General features: G+C 66.2%; 2 protein-coding genes across 2 annotated transcripts; both read right to left on the bottom strand.

The window, feature by feature from the left end:
- Nucleotides 1-456: 456 nt before the first annotated feature.
- Nucleotides 457-6,645, bottom strand: JOSD2 (Josephin domain containing 2). Its single transcript, XM_038381752.2, has 5 exons — nucleotides 6,488-6,645; nucleotides 6,044-6,233; nucleotides 3,744-3,869; nucleotides 3,147-3,341; nucleotides 457-860 (listed from the first exon to the last, which is right to left on the bottom strand). Exons 2-5 carry the CDS (start codon nucleotides 6,166-6,168, stop codon nucleotides 761-763), a joined length of 546 nt encoding a protein of 181 aa, XP_038237680.1. The 5' UTR covers nucleotides 6,169-6,233; nucleotides 6,488-6,645; the 3' UTR covers nucleotides 457-760.
- A 1,450-nt stretch (nucleotides 6,646-8,095) lies between these two features.
- ASPDH (aspartate dehydrogenase domain containing) lies at nucleotides 8,096-12,099 on the bottom strand. The gene is made up of 7 exons (XM_038381745.2): nucleotides 11,396-12,099; nucleotides 10,918-11,062; nucleotides 10,371-10,455; nucleotides 9,956-10,105; nucleotides 9,576-9,793; nucleotides 9,017-9,174; nucleotides 8,096-8,642 (listed from the first exon to the last, which is right to left on the bottom strand). Exons 1-7 carry the CDS (start codon nucleotides 11,613-11,615, stop codon nucleotides 8,605-8,607), a joined length of 1,014 nt encoding a protein of 337 aa, XP_038237673.1. The 5' UTR covers nucleotides 11,616-12,099; the 3' UTR covers nucleotides 8,096-8,604.
- Between the last annotated feature and the right edge of the window lie 6,574 nt (nucleotides 12,100-18,673).

Here is an 18,673-nt window from a genome sequence, read left to right as displayed (position 1 = left end):
CCAGGTGCCTGGCACACACATGCAGCTCTCCGCAGCTGGCGCCCGCCCCCAGCCCCGGGGACTTCCCCAGCCAGCGACAGGCCCCAGCCCCAGACAGAGCCTAGCCCCAATCCTCCCACCCCCACAGAGACACCTCCCCAGGGGTGAAAGCACAATCGCCAGGGGAGCTCCAACCTGCAACACAGGCACCATGTTCACCGGGGTTCCCTGAGTAAAGGAGGGGGCAGGGAGCTGGGACCCTTCCCTAGGGGGCTGGAAGCAGGTGCCAAAGGTGTGGGGAGCGGGCAGGACCTGTCTGCACCTTAGCAGAATAGAACCCAGGCGTCTCAAAGTCTCAGCTGGGTGCCCCCCCGACCCCGCAGCCCTTGCTCCCACCCCCCACGTTGCCCTCAGTTTCCTCCCCCCGCAAAGAAACCCGGCACCGTCCCCACCCCAGGCAATGACACCAAGGCAGAGTCAGCATCGTGTCCTTTATCATAAACTTCGCAAGCACTCGTAAGAGAGCCCAGCAGGTACCAGGGAGATGGGGCTGAGCACCCTAAGCCAGCTTCCCCTGTGGCCCCATGGTGCCTCCTCCGGCTGCAGGGCCTGTGGGGTGAAGGGCCCCCTCGTGCACTCCTCAGGGCAGGCGGGATGGGGTATCTGATGCCAGTGCCAGGGAGGGCTGTTCCGAAGCCGGATTCAGCGTATGGGTCCTGCCCCCCTCCTGACCCCCCAGCAAGGCTGCTACAAACAGTCAGGATCTTTGGTATCTGCAGCGTCACTCAGGGTTCAACCAGCCGCCGGATTCCTCCACGGCCCGGGACACGACCAGCAGCACTTCGCAGGGGCCCTGGGACAGGAAATCCTGCAGGAAAGCCCTGGGGGGAGGGGCAAGGAGATGGGGGGTCAGAGCAGCCCCTGCTTTGCACCCCGTCTTACACACCTCGCCACACTCCTGCCCTGCATGGCCCCCTCGTCCAGACCCCGACGCCCCCCCCACCTTAGCTCTGCTCTCTGTACTCCAGCCACTCCTGCCCGTGCGCCAGACCTGAGCTCCCCCTCCCCCCCACACTCACTGCCCCATATACCAGCTCTCCGTGACCTGCCCCCGCTTGCCCCCCCTATGCCCGCACCACCCTTCTCTTCCCCCCACATAGCACCGTAGGGCTGGAAGGGACCTTGCAAGGTGTCCTGATCCGGTCCCCTGCGCTCAAGGCAGGACTAAGTATTATCTAGACCGTCCCTGACGGGTTTGTCCAACCCGCTCTTAAAAATCCCCAGGGACGGAGATTCCACCACTGCCCTGGGCAATTTATTCCGGTGCTTCGCCACCCTGACAGCTCGGAAGTTCTTCCTAACGTCCAACCTGAACCGCCCTGGCTGCAATTTAAGCCCATGGCTTCTTGTCCGGTCCTCAGAGGTTCAAAAGAACAATTCTTCTCCCTCCTCCTTGTAACACCCTTTTCTGTACTTGCAAACTGTTCTCGCGTCCCCGCTCCGGCTTCTCTTCTCCAGACTAAACAAGCCCCAGGTTTTCAATCTTCCCCAGAGCTCGTGTTTTCTAGACTTGTCATCATTTTTTCTTGCTCTCCTCTGGACTTTCTCCAGTTTGTCAACCTCTTTCCTGAAACGTGGCGCCCAGAACTGGACCCGACGCTCCAGCTGAGACTGTCTCAGCACAGAGCAGAGCGGAAGAATCACTTCTCGTCTCTGGCTTACCACACGCCTGCTGCTACAGCCCAAATGAGGTTTGCTTTTTTCGCAACAGTGTTACACTGTTCACAACTCCCCCACCTGTCATTTACCCTGAGCTCCCTCTCCCTGCCCCCAGATCCCCCCACCCCCTGCCCATCACCCATCCCTGAGCTCCACCCACCCCAGCTCCCCCCACCCCCTGCCCATCACCCACCCCTGAGCTCCACCCGCCCCCAGACTGCCTGCCCATCACCCACCCCTGAGGTCCCTGCCCCCAGCTCCCCCCACCCGTCACCCACCCCTGAGCTCCATCCACACCGCCCCCAGCTCCCCCTACCCGTCACCCACCCCTGAGCTCCCAGGCCCCGATACTCCCACCCCTTGCCCATCACCCACCCCGAGCTCCACCCATGCTGCCCCCAGCTCCTCCCACCCCCTGCCCATCACCCACCCCGAGCTCCCCCTCCCTGTCCCCAGCTCCCCCCATCCCCTGCCCGTCACCCACCCCTGAGCTCCGCCCGCCCCAGCTCCCCCCACCCCCTGCCCTCACCCACCCCTGAGCTCCGCCCGCCCCCCAGACTCCCTGCCCATCACCCACCCCTGAGGTCCCTGCCCCCAGATCCCCCCACCCCCTGCCCGTCACTCACCCCTGAGCTCCACCCACAGCTCCCCCTGCCCCACCCGAGCTCCGCCCACCCCCTGCCCATCACCCACCCCTGAGCTCCACCCGCCCCCCAGACTCCTGCCCATCACCCACCCCTGAGGTCCCTGCCCCCAGCTCCCCCCACCCGTCACCCACCCCTGAGCTCCATCCACACCGCCCCCAGCTCCCCCTACCCGTCACCCACCCCTGAGCTCCCAGGCCCCGATACTCCCACCCCTTGCCCATCACCCACCCCGAGCTCCACCCATGCTGCCCCCAGCTCCCCCCACCCCCTGCCCATCACCCACCCCTGAGCTCCCCCTCCCTGCCCCCAGCTCCCCCCACCCCCTGCCAATCACCCACCCGAGCTCCCCCTCCCTGCCCCCAGCTCCCCCCACCCCCTGCCCATCACTCACCCCTGAGCTCCACCCATACCGCCCCCAGCTCCCCCGGCCCACTCCCCAGACTCCCTGCCCATCACCCACCCCTGAGGTCCCTGCCCCCAGATCCCCCCATCCCCTGCCCGTCACCCACCCCTGAGCTCCACCCACGCCACCCCCAGCTCCCCCTGCCCGCTCCCCCCACCCCCTGCCCATTATCCACCCTGGAGCTCCCCCTCCCTGCCCCCAGCTCCCCCCACCCCCTGCCCATCACCCACCCCTGAGCTCCATCCACACCGCCCCCAGCTCCCCCTACCCGTCACCCACCCCTGAACTCCACCCATACTGCCCCCAGCTCCCCCTGCCCGCTCCCCAGACTCCCTGCCCATCACCCACCCCTGAGCTCCCCCTCCCCACCCCTCCCACCCCCAGCCCGTGCCCCACACCTGAGCTCCCCCTCTCCGCCGACACAGGCCGGGGCCTTCAGCTTGGAGTCCAGGTTGTAGTAGGTGCCTCCCACCTGGCGTACGGCGATCCAGTGCTTACGCCGCACAGGCAGTGACACGAAGCCCAGGGTCACGTTGGAGGGCACGTTCACGATGAAGCCATGGACCCGGCTCAGCACCAGCTGCTCCAGGGGCCTGCCGGCGGGGGGGGGGGGGGGCAGAATTAGGGGTTACACCGAGAGCAAAGGACGGGTTGCTCCAGAGAAACAGCCAGAGGGGGGACATGATGGTGGACACACAGCAGGGAGGGGAAGGCAGACGGACAAGGAGAGGCCCCGGGGCGGCAGAGAGCATTCTCCAGGCCCAGGGTATTTCAGGGCCAACGTTGGCCTCTCAGCTAGGGTGACCAGATGGCCCGATTTTGGGGGGCAGGGGGGCTTTGTCTTACATAGGCACCTATTCCCCTCCCAGTCCTGATTTTCCACCCTTGCTGTCTGGTCACCATACTCTCAGCGCCAGCCGGAGCCAGGCCGGGGTCACACATGGCACCAGGGGCCTCTGCGATGTGATGGGGGGGGAATCTGCCCCCCGCCTCACCGGCGCTTGTCCCACCAGATGGCCGCGAAGTCCAGGCTCTGCAGCGCCGCCATGATCACGTTGACGTCGTAGTTACCCGTACCCAGGACACTGCGATGGGGGTTCAGACGGGCGTCCGGCGCCAGGCTGGGGAGGAGACAGGTCCCCGTCAGCGACCCGGGGGCAGCCGGGAGCGCCCTGTGCCGGGCGGGCCGGGAGGGGAACTGGGGTGGGGGGCAGGAGTCAGGGGTGCTGGGCGGGGGAGTGCCAGGGGGGCAGGAGCATGGGGCGCCGGGTGGGGGGAGGAGGTGGGAGTCTGGGGCGGGCCAGGAGTGTGGGGCGCCGGGTGGGGGGTCGCCTGGAGGGGGAGCTGGGGCGCTGGGCAGGGGAGATGGGGGCAGCGGTGGGGCGGGGCAGGGGGCACCGGGCAGGGGAGATGGAGGCAGAGGCGGGGTGGGGGGCGCTGGGGTGGGGGAGATGGGGGTGGGGCGGAAGGAGAGATGGGGGGCAGGGGCAGGGTGGAGGAGATGCGGGGGCAGGGGAGATGGGGGGCGGGGGGCCCCGGGCGGAGGAGATGGGGGCGGGGGGCAATGGGGGGCAGGGGAGATGGGGGGCGGGGGGCCCCGGGCGGAGGAGATGGGGGCGGGGGGCAATGGGGGGCAGGGGAGATGGGGGCGGGGGGCCCCGGGCGGAGGAGATGGGGCGGGGGGCAATGGGGGGCAGGGGAGATGGGGGCGGGGGCCCCGGGCGGAGGAGATGGGGGGCGGGGCGGGGGCGGGGGCGATGGGGGTGGGGCGGAAGGAGAGATGGGGGGCAGGGGCAGGGTGGAGGAGATGCGGGGGCAGGGGAGATGGGGGGCAGGGGCGGGGGGGCGCTGGGTGGGGGAGATGGGGGGCAGGGGCGATGGGGGGCAGGGGCAGGGGAGATGGGGGGCAGGGGCCCCGGGCGGAGGAGATGGGGGCGGGGGGCAATGGGGGGCAGGGGAGATGGGGGGCGGGGGGCCCCGGGCGGAGGAGATGGGGGCGGGGGGCAATGGGGGGCAGGGGAGATGGGGGCGGGGGGGCCCCGGGCGGAGGAGATGGGGCGGGGGGCAATGGGGGGCAGGGGAGATGGGGGCGGGGGGCCCCGGGCGGAGGAGATGGGGGGCGGGGCGGGGGCGGGGGCGATGGGGGTGGGGCGGAAGGAGAGATGAGGGGCAGGGGCAGGGTGGAGGAGATGCGGGGGCAGGGGAGATGGGGGGCAGGGGCGGGGGGGCGCTGGGTGGGGGAGATGGGGGGCAGGGGCGATGGGGGGCAGGGGCAGGGGAGATGGGGGCAGGGGGCCCCGGGCGGAGGAGATGGGGGCGGGGGGGCAATGGGGGGCGGGGGAGATGGGGGCGGGGGGCAATGGGGGGCAGGGGAGATGGGGCGGGGGGCCCGGGCGGAGGAGATGGGGGGCGGGGCGGGGGCGATGGGGGTGGGGCGGAAGGAGAGATGGGGGCAGGGGCAGGGTGGAGGAGATGCGGGGGCAGGGGAGATGGGGGGCAGGGGCGGGGGGGCGCTGGGTGGGGGAGATGGGGGGCAGGGGCGATGGGGGGCAGGGGCAGGGGAGATGGGGGGCAGGGGGCCCCGGGCGGAGGAGATGGGGCGGGGGGCAATGGGGGGCAGGGGAGATGGGGGCGGGGGGCCCCGGGCGGAGGAGATGGGGGCGGGGGGCAATGGGGGGCGGGGGAGATGGGGGCGGGGGGCCCCGGGCGGAGGAGATGGGGGGCGGGGCGGGGGCGGGGGCGATGGGGGTGGGGCGGAAGGAGAGATGGGGGGCAGGGGCAGGGTGGAGGAGATGCGGGGGCAGGGGAGATGGGGGGGCAGGGGCGGGGGGGCGCTGGGTGGGGGAGATGGGGGGCAGGGGCGATGGGGGGCAGGGGCAGGGGAGATGGGGGCGGGGGGCCCGGGCGGAGGAGATGGGGGCGGGGGGCAATGGGGGGCGGGGGAGATGGGGGCGGGGGGCAATGGGGGGCAGGGGAGATGGGGGCGGGGGGCCCTGGGCGGAGGAGATGGGGGGCGGGGCGGGGGCGGGGGCGATGGGGGTGGGGCGGAAGGAGAGATGGGGGGCAGGGGCAGGGTGGAGGAGATGCGGGGGCAGGGGAGATGGGGGGCAGGGGCGGGGGGGCGCTGGGTGGGGGAGATGGGGGGCAGGGGCAGGGGAGATGGGGGGCAGGGGGCCCCGGGCGGAGGAGATGGGGCGGGGGGCAATGGGGGGCGGGGGAGATGGGGGCGGGGGGCCCCGGGCGGAGGAGATGGGGGGCGGGGCGGGGGCGGGGGCGATGGGGGGCAGCCCCCCACCTCTTGCAGATCTCGTCGGCCGCCTCCTGGGTGAAGCGCCGCTGCTGCAGGACGTTGTTCAGGGCGTGCACGGCGCAGAGCTCCCGGCGCTGCCGCTCGTGGTAGACGCCCGGCCCCGCGGACATCGCGCCCCGGCCTGGTGCTGCGGGGGGCGGCGGGAGCCTCACGGCGCGGCCCCGAGCGCGGCTGCCTGCGGGGGAGAGAGCGAGAGACGCGGGGCGGCGGGGCTAGGCCATGGGGCGGGGGACACCCCCCCGCCCCCCAGAGCCGGTACCCGCGGGGGGAGTCCCCCGCCCCAGAGACCCCCCCGGACCCCCCCAGCCAGGCAGAGCCGCGGCCCCCGGGGCCCCCTCGTGCCTGGACCCCCAGCCAGGGCAGCCCCCGGCCCCCCGCACGGGCCCGCCTCCTCTCCGAGCTGGGGCTGCCCTGCCCCCCCCGACCTACCCTGGGGCTCCTGCTGCAGCCGGGGGGGGGCGCCTCATCCCCCAGCCCGGAACAGCCTGAGACCGGCCCCGCGGCGCAGGGCGTCGGGCCCGGGAACTACAGCTCCCGGCATGCACCGGGGCCCGGGCAGCACCACAGCTCCCAGCCTGCACCGGGGCCAGAATGACACCGCTCCCAGCATGCAACGGGGCCAAAGCATCATAGCGCCCATCCTGCCTCGCGCCAACCCGAACTACAGCTCCCAGCATGCCCCAGGGCCAGAACAGGGCGTCTCCCGTCATGCGCCGCGCCAACCCGAACTACAGCTCCCAGCATGCCCCAGGGCCAGAACAGGGCGTCTCCCGTCATGCACTGCGCCAACCTGAACTACAGCTCCCAGCATGCCCCGGGCCCCCAGCCCTGCAGCTCCCAGCATGCACGGTGCTATGAGTGACGGCTACTGTTGCAGTCTGGGGGTCCCCCCCCAAAAAAATGGCCGTTCTCAGCGTGCACCACTGACCTCAGTGACCCTGCCCGCGCCTGGCACGACAGCTCCCCAGGCCCCCCTTTCCTCCGCCCCGCTGGGGTCCCCTCTCTGGCCTGGGTGGCCCCCCAGTTCCCAGCCCCGCCAGGCTGGGAGGGGGGTCAGTGATTTGTTTTCAATCTTTCGCTGCCCCCCGTCTCCGGGCCGAGTTTCCCCTTGGCTGTGATTCTCTGCTCTGTGTACCCCCAACTGGACCCCACATTTTCACCCTCGGACCCCCACTCCCGTTCCTTGTCATTTCTCTTGTGCATGTATTTGTTGCCCCCCACAATGAAGTGGGGCTGGTCCGCGCTTTGCGGGTCCTCACCCTTGTGCGAGAGGGGCGGGCCTTTAGCTTTGCGTCAGGCCTCTGCCTGCCCGTCCCGTTACCCACAATCAGGGAGCCAGGGGGCCGTGGCTTTGCCCTCCTGTTTTTTACAGTCCATAAGGGCGAGCGGCACAGAGGGGAGGGCGGAGAGGAGCGAGTGGGGGCAGAGTCTTGGGGGAAGGGGTGGCGTGAGGATGTGGGTGGGGCACGGTTCAGGTGCTGGTGGGCCCCCCACTTTTAGGGAGTTTCCATCGCTCCTGTCCACAGTGGGTACAGCTCCCAGCCAACGTTCCCTCTAATTTTTGACAGGCCGTGTGTGCAAAACAATATCTTCTGTGCAAATTGGTGTGTTTCCGTACACATTTTTGTGCGTGCGGGGTTTCGTCGTGTGTGCACACGGGTACAGCTTAGAGGAAACAGAGCCCAGCTTGCACCAGGCCCCACGCACAGAAAGCTTAGAGCAGAACACAGTGAACTTTATCCCCCAGCAAGACACCGGGAAGCTACGAACTATGGCGCCCAGCTGCAAACACGTGACGTGTGTGTCCCCGTCCCCCAGCCCCATGCACCAGTCTACAACGAACTACAGGAGAACTTCACAGTGACGCACTCCCCGGGAGCGGAGGTTGTGATTGTAACTGTGAAACGTCCGTAACGCTGGACAGGGTGGGTCTTGCAAAAGTTTACAACTGACCATTGACCTCATTGCGCTTTGCAACTTTCCTCTGCAGAAGAAGAAGAAAACAGCTGCTTTTAACCATCTTAATTTAAATGAAACAAGCCCAGAAACCGTTTCCTTGCCTCGTCAGATCTTTCTTTTTTTAAACTTTCCTTTTATTTCTTTTTTTTTTAGTCGTTTACATTTAACACAGGACTGAACTGGATTTGCTCAGTGTGTCTCTGCGGCTGTTGCCTCATCGCGTACGTGCGGTTCCAAGGAGGGCTGTGGTTGACCCATCAGTTCGTCACTCAGGTGTTCATAACGCTGAGGTTCTACTGTACAGGTCCCGTCATTACCCAAAAGCAACAGCCTACATCAGGCTCTGCAGAACGGGGTTACGTACATTATGACTCCCACTCGGCTCCGGGGAGCAAGAACTACATCCCCCATCACGCCTCTGGGACCAAGTACGAAAGATTTCCCACCCTTCCTCCCTGCCACCCTGCTCTTTAATGATCTCTTAGGCAGAGGCAACCCCCCCCCCCACTTCCCCTGCAACACACATTGCCAGCCCCACTGGCTTCAGCCGGGTCCCTGGGGCTGGTCCCTCCGGCCCCGAAACAGCATCAGCACAAAACGACATGTCCTCGGTGGCCCTGGCAAGCTGCAGGGGAAATGAGAAGGGGAGGTCAGAGGGGCTGATCTGTGGGGCCAGGGCCCCCCTACCCACCCTCTTCAGGAGAGTCCCCAGCCTAGGGCAGCCCCCTCCCTCCAGCACAGCCTGCAACCCAGTTACCCCATGGAGAGCCCCCAGCCCAGGGTACCTCACCCCCCACAGAAGACATCTTGGCCCAGGCGTTAGCCAGTCCCTGCAGCTCCTAGTGACAGCTGCACTCCCCAGGTCTGGGGGAACCCCCAACCCCACTCCCCACAGTGATGGCCCCCAGGAGTCGCTCTTCCCAGGGCTCAGTCTGTCCCAGCAGGGAGTTTCCACCCCCCAAACACACCCAAGAGCCCCCCACCCTACCCCCCCCTTACCCAGCAGGCTGCTCCAGAACGAAGGGAAGGTAGCTGCCCCAGTGACAGCTCCAGGGGAGGCCGGGTTCCTGCGGCTGGTGGTGACCGTGAAGGCCTGGTCCCCACACTCGCCGGATGGGCCGGTCACCTCCACCTCCACCACATGCCAGTCAGGGAGGCTATGGGGACGGGAGGGCAGTGAGGTCAGTGCGGGGGGAGGGGACCATGCTGGGGGAAAGAAACATGGGGGATGCAATGATCAGGGCAGGGAGCAGCACTGCCCTAGAGACAGCAGCACCCCCTTGATCCCCAGGGTGGGGGCAGCCATGCACAGCCATGCTGGAGGGGAGCAGAGAACTGGGGCAGGGGTGCATGGTGCAGGGAACTGGGGGGGTGCAGGGAACTGGGTGGTGCATGGAGCAGGGGGGAGCAGGGAACTGGGGGAAGTGCAGGAAGTAGGGGGTGCAGGGAGCATGGATCTGGGGGTGCAGGGAGCAGGGATGGGGGAGCAGGGAACTGGGGGAGTGCAGGGAGCAGGGGGGTGTAGGGATCGGAGGGAGCAGGAGGGGGATGCACTAACCTGGGGTCAGCAATGAGGCACCCCTGGACCCCGTCAAAACCCAGGCTGGGGGCAGCCATGCAAGCGGCCGCCATGGTGTTGACATTATTGGGGGCCAGCGGGCAGAGAGCGCGCACGGGCCCCTCGTACAGCACGGCCCGCGCGGCCCCCAGCCGCTTCCTCAGCGCCCCCTCCAGCCGGAAGCTGTCCGGGTGCTTGATCATGGTCACCTTCAGGCCCTGAAAAGTGAGGGCAGAGAGTCAGCCCTGCGGGGGGGGAGGGACAGCCCCCTTTACCCCCCCCCACTTCCCCAGGGGAGCAGAGACAGTTCCTTATCGCTATCCCTTTCCCCACACCAGGGTCCATGTGCCCCCCTCCCCAGGCAGGCCCGAGACCCCCACCTGCAGCACGCCCCTGTCATCCATGCGCTGTATGTCCTCGCCGCCCCACAGCGCCCCCCGGGGCACGTACAGCGTGTGGCCCCCACGCCGGGCAGCTTCCCGCAGGCGCATCTCCGTAGCCTGGTCAGCCAGGGACGTGGGGGAGCCCACCTGGGGGGAAAGAAACATGCAGTAAGCCAGGACCCCCCCCCCACACACACACACCCTCACTCCCCTTGGCCACCCCTATGTCACACCTTCACCCCCACAGAGAACGTCCTTGCCCATTGCCACCCCGTCCCCTACATGGCACCATCACAGCCCCAGGGCTTCCCCCTCGTCTTCCCGCAGGGCCCCGTGCTGTGCCCGCTCCATGCCACCCCATCCCCTGGGTGCCCCACTGCCAGCCAGGGATGGTGCCGCTCCTACCCCTCACCATGAAATCTGCCCTGGATAGGAAGGTCGCGCCGTGGTCCTGGACGATGCAGGGATGAGCCACTTCTACCACTAGATCCGCCTCGCTGCAGGGACAGGAGACAGCGACCGGGGGGCAATGGGGGGGGGCACATTAACGCTGACGCTGACCATGCTGGGCTGTAGCAGGAGCCACTGGGGTCTCAGGGGCCAGGTCCTGCAGCTTTGGGGGTGGGGGAAACACTCACCGCTCGGGGCATCGGGCCAGTTACGCAGCTGGAGGGGTGGCGGGGGGGTTTCGGGAAGCACTCACCGCTCGGGGCACCGGGCCGGGTCCTGCAGCTGGGGTGGGGGGGGGCGGTTTCGGGAAGCACTCACCGCTCGGGGCACCGGGCCGGGTCCTGCAGCTGGGATGGGGGGGGGCGGTTTCGGGAAGCACTCACCGCTCGGGGCACCAGGCCGGATCCTGCAGCTGGGGTGGGGGGGCGGTTTCGGGAAGCACTCACCGCTCGGGGCACCAGGCCGGATCCTGCAGCTGGGGTGGGGGGGCGGTTTCGGGAAGCACTCACCGCTCGGGGCACCGGGCCAGGTCCTGCAGCTGGAGGGAAGCTGGCACCTGCCCCTGCAGCTTCCGGGCATCCCGGTTCCAGACGAAGGCGAGTTCCAGGCCGTGCCGAGGTCCCTCCTCCTGGAGTCTCCGGACCAGATACTGGCCTAGGGCAAGGAGGGGGCTTGACTGACATGGCTGGGAACCCCAGAGGCCCATACACCCAACTCCCCCCACTCCCCGCCCGCCCCAGGACAAGGCCCCTCAGGTGGGGGGGGGTGGAGCTGCCCCCCCCACCAGGCCCAGAACTCTTGCAGCAGGTGCAGTGGTGCTGCCCATAAAGCCACCCTGCCTGTCTTTCCCCCCCACCCCCGTGTCAGCCCCCCAGTCCAGCCCCCAGGGCCCCAGCCAGGGAAGCAGCAGCCCCCCAGCCCTGGGTGAGCCCCAATCCCCTGGGAAGCAACTGGCGGGCGGGGTGGGGCGGGGGGGTTACGACATACCCAAATGTCCAAAGCCCACGATCCCGACCTTCCGCCTGGCCAGCCCATCGGACATCCTGGCCCGCTCGCCCCTGGGCCGAGACACAAGGACAAGCTGGGGAGCGTCACGCGGGCAAGGCACTGCCCCACGGAGCAGGGGGTGGGATGGTGTCACTGTTTGGGGAGGCGGAGGGATGCCAAGGCCGAAAGCACGGCCGCGGGTCCTTGTGCGCCCATTCATGCCAGTCCCAGCAGAGCACAGCACATGTCCCAATTAGCGTGGGGCTGGCTGGGGGGGGTGCAGCGGGGGGTATGACAGGTCCCACAGCCAGTCCACCAGAACAGGGTCCGTTCCCCACCCTCTGGGACCAAACCGGCTACGACGCTATCTGTCTATCCCCAGGCAGAGCCGTCTCTCTGTCCACCCCGCCCCATCCAGCTGTCTGTCCGTGGTGCTGTGCCGGCAGGATCGGGGCTGCCCCCCCCCACCCGAAGCCAGAGCGAATCCTGAGCCCCAGCGACCTTCGTCCCACGCTACCTTGGGAGAAGTTAATGGTCAACCCGGAGCGTTTAACCCTTTGTGGGGTGCAGGTGCTTCGGTGTCCTGGTCCCTGCAACTCCTTCCAGAGGCTCAGACTTCCAGGGCAGTGTGCGTGCGCACACGCACCCCGTCCCTGCCAGCACACAATCACACACACACAGAATCATAGAAGATCAGGGTTGGAAGGGACCTCAGGAGGTATCTAGTCCAACCCCCTGCTCAAAGCAGGACCAATCCCCGATTTTTGCCCCAGATCCCAAACAGCCCTCTGAAGGATTGAACTCACAACTCGGGGTTTAACAGGCCAATGCTCAAATCACTGAGCTATTCCCCCCCCCACACACACACACACACACTCACTGTCCCTGCCAGCACACAATCACACACACACGCCATCCCTGTCAGTGCACAATCACACACACACACACTCACTATGCCTGCCAGGCAGTGCTTGGGGATATTGCGGGTGCATGGTCCCTTGGCATCTTACCCAGCCCCACGCAGTGCCCAAGGTCCCATGGACCCTGGTGTCTAGGGACATCTGGGGCTGGGGCTGGTCGGGGTGGGGGGAGCCAGAGCATGGGGCCTTTGGCATTTCTCCCCCCAGACAAGGGCTCATCACAGCCAAGGGACCTTTCGTCGTCGTCCCCCCCCCAGCGACTGCCCTCCCTCCGGCACGGAGCCGAGGTCACCCTAGGCTGGGGGGAGTGAGGGGAGGGGGCGGCTGGACCAGGTGTCCCCATGGCAGGACTGCACCTGGCACTGGGCCGCGGGACCGTGGCACAGTGTAACTGGCCCAGCCGGAGGTGGCGCCGTAGGCCTGGCATGCGGAGGTGCGGCCGTTCCTGCTGCCAGGAGGTGGGGCTCCTGCTCACAGCTGGGTTCTGCAGGGGGGCGGGGCTGGAGCCAGGACTCCTGGGTTCTATCTCTGGGTCTGGGAGGGGAGTGGGGTCTGGTGGGTTAGAGCGGGGGCGGGGGCTGGGAGCCAGGACTCCTGGGGTCTCTCCCCAGCTCTAGGACGGGAGTGGGGCCTAGTGGGTTAGGAATGGGGGCTGCTGGAGCCAGGACTCCCGGGTTCTATCCCTAGTTCCAAGAAGGATGGTGTCCCCCCATAGCAGTAGCTGGGTTCCCTAGGTCCCCCGGTACCAGACAGGTGGCTAGGTCCTCCTGGTGCCACTGGAGCGCCTGGTGCTCACTGGGTCCTGGGCACCGCTGGGGTGGTTGGGTGCGCCCTGCCCCCATGGGATTCGTGGCTCCGGCTGCACCGATGGAGACTCGGCCGTTTGCCCAGAACCAAAGCCGGGCTCACCCATCACGGAGGATGCCCGAATCCTGCCAGGCACCTGCTGGTGGTGGCCCTTCAAAGGCTTCTCCCTCCCAGGGTTCACTGCCGCTCCAGCCCCACAGCAGCTGCTCCAGGCCAGACAGATTGCAGCTCTTCCCCTGCCCCCCGGCATTGGCACAGGTGGAATCTAATTGAGCAACCCCCCCACCCCCCGCCCAACCTGCAGCATCGGGTTAAACAGGCAGAAAATGAGGAACAGAGGGAGCTGCTCTGGGGAAGGGGGGGATTTCTGCTGGAGATGCCCAGAGCTTTACCAAGGTGGCGGGGGGGGCGGGGAGGGAGCCAAGCAGGCAGCTGGCACAGGTGTGTTATGCCAGGTGCTGCATAGAGGCCGATTGAGATTTGAGGCCCCCCCACACATACTGTGCCAGGTCCCTGATGGCAATGCTCCCCCCCACTGTCATGCCAGGTGCTACGCAGCCCCCTCCTTTCAAAATGAGATAAGGAGCATCCTACGCCAGCCACAGGGATCCACTGGTGTCTCTGTTCCCGCCCCGCCAGTATTGGCATGGCAACCAGAGAGGGGGTGTCAGAGAGAGTGATGGTTCCCCCAGCTCACATGCTCCCCCCACCGCCCGCAAGCACTCAGCTGTCCAAACACAGAACTCTGGCAAGGGCAGGGGCGTGGGACAGTCTGCATAGGGGCACGAGCGTGGCATCGGAGGTCACATGCATAATGCTTATGGCAACACGCATGTGCGATTACACGGCTCGGCCTATGATTCCAGTGGGTCTCTGGTGGATGCCAGCATGGGTGGGTGCATGTTAGTGGGGGTGGGTGCAGGCAATTCAGTGCACGGGGGTCTGTGTCAGGGTGGGCACGTGTGCTGCATCCGTATGATTCTGTACACATCTGCCAGCAGGTCTCTGTGTGCGTGAGCTAACTCTGGGGGCAGGAGATCGATCGATAGACAGTGTGTGAGGGGGATAGATAGATAGATAGATAGATAGATAGATAGATAGATAGATAGATAGATAGATAGATACGAGGGTGTATGGGGATAGATAGATAGATAGATAGATGGGGGGATGGGGATAGATAGATAGATAGATAGATAGATAGTGTGGGGGGGATAGATAGATAGATGTGGGGGGTGGAGGGGGATAGATAGATAGAGGGGGTGTGGGGGGGATAGATGGGGCGTATGGGGATAGAGAGAGGCAGGGTGTGGGTATGGGTGTGCACGCACGAAGCAGGGCTATCCAGTGGCTACAGCCCAGGGCTGGAAGTCAAGGCTCCTGGGACCTGATCCCATTTCTTCCCTGTCCAAATGGGTGAACTTGGGCAAGTCATATTCCCCTCTCTCAGCCTGGTTCTCCTCCTACTCTTTGTCTGTATAGAGTGTGAAGGATGCTTAGAATGTGGTTGCACAACGCCCGGTACGACTGGGGGCCCTGATCTCAGTCGGGGTCTGGGCAGCTCACGGCGTGACGGGGCCCCGATCTCGGTTGGGGGCTGGGCAGCACCTGGTGCGACAGGGCCCCATCTCAAGCAGTGCCTCTAATGCTACCATCATGGGAGTAAACTACCCCCGGCCACTGGGATTTCTGCATTCCAGACCCTTGTAGCAAAGGTTGGGGGTGGGGAATAGGTACCCTCCTTCCCCCACTCCGCTCCCCGCTCATCCCTTCTGTGACACCGAATAGCAATAAGGCTCCCACCAGCTACAACTTTACAATCAAAAAACGATCACAAATCAACAAAGCCCCAGACCCCCTACACCCTCCCAGCACCGGCGCCACTTACAGGCTGCAGGCAGAGTGTCCCGGGAAGCCCCCAGCCCCACGTAAGCCCTCGCCAGACAATGCCAGAGCCCAGGGCCCCGCATCTCCAGAGCAGGGGGGGGTCCTCCACACCCAGGCCAGGCTGGCCCGTCTGCACAAGCGGCGTCAGGGTCCTCGACCCCACGGAGACGCACGAGCCCCCACTTCCATGGAGAACCCAATTCAGTCTCCTCCATCTGTGTGGCTTTGTCATTACTGGCGGGGTGGAGCCAGAGCCACAAGAACTGTACCAGGCCACACGTGCCCCGACCGTGGCTGGGGGACTGGGGGTGTCAAGCAATTGTCTCGTTGGCCTGCAATGTCTCTCTAAACCTCCTCACCTGGTTAAAGGCCTTTACCAGCCACTTGCATCACAACTGCAATGAGAACCCAGGTGTCCTGCCTCTCCCCTCCTCTCTAATCCACTAGACCCCCCCACTCCCTTCCCAGACCCAGGGAGAGAACCCAGGTGTCCTGCCTCTCCCCTCCACTCTAATCCACTAGACCCCCCCACTCCCTTCCCAGACTCAGGGAGAGAACCCAGGAGTCCTGACTCCCAGTCCCCCCTGATCTAATCCACTAGACCCCACTCCCCTCCCAGAGACGAGGAAAGAACCCAGGTGTCCTGGCTCACTCTCCAGTGCCCGATCCCCTGGCCAGTGGCAGAGATCCGTGCTGCAGGGTTGCCAGTGCCTGGGTCTAACCCAGCTGGTGCCCGTTTTATGAGCACCGAGGGGAAAAGCCTGGAGCTGCTGAGTGACGGCCCTGGTACAATGAAGCCCCCGTCTCCCAGGAAGGGCAAGACTCCCTGGCTGAGATCCAGGGGCAATTGCCTGGCTCTGCCACAGATTCCCCCAGGAGCTTGGCCCAGACATGCACCCTCTGGGCCCCAGTGCCCACCTGGAACATGGAGGTGCGGGGTGCCCAGCTGTGGGATGGAGGGATAATTACAGGGCAGACCCAGAGGAGGTGCTGGGCATCAGGTAAATACCCTGAATAGAGACTGGTGGGGTGGGGGGCTGGAGACAGACAGCTAGAGGGCTGTGTATCGGGGTGGACAGACACACAGAGGTTGGGAGGCAAGGGGGCAGGGTGGAATCAATTGCATGCTCATTACTTTGCTTTAGCAGGGTTTGCAACCCCCTCTCCCCACACACAGCTCTGACAGGCACCCCCCTCTCCCCACACAGAGCCGATCTGGGCTCACGTTCCTGTCCAAGTTGAGGCCTGCTGGACGTGGGCCCCCCCGCCCCCTCCGGCAGCGTGGGCAGGGATGGGGGTGCCTGTCAGGGTGTCTCCTCCCCCTTCGTTGCATGGCTCAGCCCAGCAATGACAGCCTGTAATTCATCCAGGCACTTTCGGGGAGCGGGGGGTGTGGGGTAGCCGGGGGAAGGGACCACGTGGCCGTGAAGAACAGGGAGCAGACAGAAAGGGTGGGAACCAAGGAGAGAGAATTCCCTGAAGCAAACACCCTGTAGCCTGCACTCCCAGCGCTGCAGACAGCAAGGCTGTGGAGAGGGAGGTGCATATTCCAGTTTTTTGCTGCATGACCCACGACCAGGGCTTTATTTGGGCCAGGGTTGGCCGGGGCTAAGCCCCAGCACCTCTGGGCCTGGCCATTCCTAGCCCCGGCACCTCTGGGCCTGGCCGTTCCCGACCCTGGCATCTCTGGGGTTGCTGCCTCAGTTAGGAAAGTAACCAAAAAAAAATTGCTTGAGCACCGGCCCGCTTTCCTTACAACTCAAGCTCCGCCCGGCTCCAGCCGGCCGGGAGGAAGCAGCTGCTTGGGGGTGGGGGGCCGTGGAGCCCAGCGCATTCAGGGGGTGGGACTGGGGTGCCCCATCCCTGTTTCTACAGGCAGGCGGCTGAGAGCCCCCCCCCCCATCCTCCCCAAAGGCGGGCGGTGCCTCTGCAGACCACAAGGTCGCAGGGAGGACACGGCCCAGCCGGTCACTGGAGCATGCGGCAGCCTGGCTGTGGGGGGGCGCTGCGGAAGGAGGGAGCAAGCCCCCGGAGTGGGAGCTAGGGTTTGGGGAGGGAGGACCGAAGTGGGGAGCTGCCCAGTGGAGATACCAGGGATGCTGTGGGTCCCCTTCAGCCTCCCCCTCCGAAGTGCAGGCTCTGACTCAATCTCCCCCAGCCCGAGTGTCCCGCTCCCTGTCTGTCTGTCCATCCCGCCGTCCCCCAGACACAGGCACCCATTGAAGAATTCGCCGCCCCCTCGCCCCCCCAGCTGGGTTGCAGACAACGGGCCTGCCCCCCTGCCCAGTGTTGCTACCACCTGGAGCCTGTGGCGTTGCCATGGCGATAAGGATCTGCAGCAGCAGTTGCCATGGCGACAGGGATCTGCAGCAAAGAGGTTGCCCTGGTGACCGGGATCCACAGTGCTGCCCCCCCCACCTCAAGCCCCACAGCGTTACCACGGCAACTGGGATCCACAGTGATTTTGAGCATCACAGCCCCCTGGCTGGGGGATGAGGCGGGGGTCTTGGCATGGAGAGAACACACTTACCTCCCCTTACAGCTGCCAGCTGAGGCCACACCAGGCCTATACCGGGGGGGAGGCAGATCTGCAGAAGGGCCCCAGGGCCCCGAGGGGCAGGCGGAGAGCAAAGTCTGGGGGTCCCACAATCTGCCTGGAGAAGCCGGTTCCCACCGCAGACGGCACCGGCTGCCTGCCAGTGGGAAACGCCTGGCTCCCCGCTGGGAGCCTGCCAGTGGGGATTTAAACATCGTGTCCCCCCCCGCACCCCAGGGAACCTCTCCCCAGCCCCTGACCCCCTGCTTCTCCCAGCCCTGGCCTCTCCCCCGCAAGCCCCGGGAATTACCAGGCCAGTGGGACCTCGCCCAGGCGCTGAGCTGAGATCACTGGGTCTTGTTCCCTTTTGACCTACACCGGTTTGGGAAGCCAGAGGCTGGAGAACAAGAGCCTCCTTTGTGCTTCCCCCCTCCCTGTGCCCCCGGCCGATTCCTGGCCCGGCCCCACAGGGACAGATAGGCCCTGAGGCTGTGCCTGACAGGAGCCAGCAGAGGGGGAGTCATGGTTCGGCACAGGAGGGGTTCTGCCCCCCCTACCCCCACTCCCAGAGCCAGAGATAGAACCCAGGAGTCCTGGCTCCCAGCCTCCAGCCCCACCGGCAATCTACCAGACCCCACTCCCCTCCCAGGAGTCCTCCCTCCCAGCCCCCCTGCTCTCACCCACTAGACCCCACTCCCCTCCCAGAGCCAGGGACAGAACCCAGGAGTCCTGGCTCGCCGTCCCCCAGTTGACTATTGGGGGCCGCATCAGTCGCTCATTGCCAGGCTGCAGCCAGTCCCTGGCTGCCTTGCCAGGCTGTCGCTTTCCCTCTGCTGGGTTGCTGCGGCTAGGAGGAGCTCAAAGGTAAATGAGGCTGCATCCGCCACACGCCGGCCCAGCCTGGGAGTGGGAGGCCGCGAGGCAGCTCGCTGTGCCATGCTGCAGACAAGCAAAAGAGATGGTAATAGAGGAAAACATTTGCCACAGAGAAAACCCCCTGCCCCCCCCACCCCACCAAAACCTGCTCCCTGCAGCGCCCACCTCGCACCGTGCTCGGGCATCGGGGCCTGCCCTGACCGCCAGGGGGTCCCCAACCTGCAGCCCAGCGCCCCCTAGTGTCGCCTTAGGGAA

Source organism: Dermochelys coriacea, chromosome 23, assembly GCF_009764565.3.
Source record: "Dermochelys coriacea isolate rDerCor1 chromosome 23, rDerCor1.pri.v4, whole genome shotgun sequence".
NCBI classification, from domain to species: Eukaryota; Metazoa; Chordata; order Testudines; family Dermochelyidae; genus Dermochelys; species Dermochelys coriacea.
The sequence above is the reverse complement of the archived record's forward strand: the minus strand, read 5'-3'. Positions and strand labels throughout refer to the sequence as shown.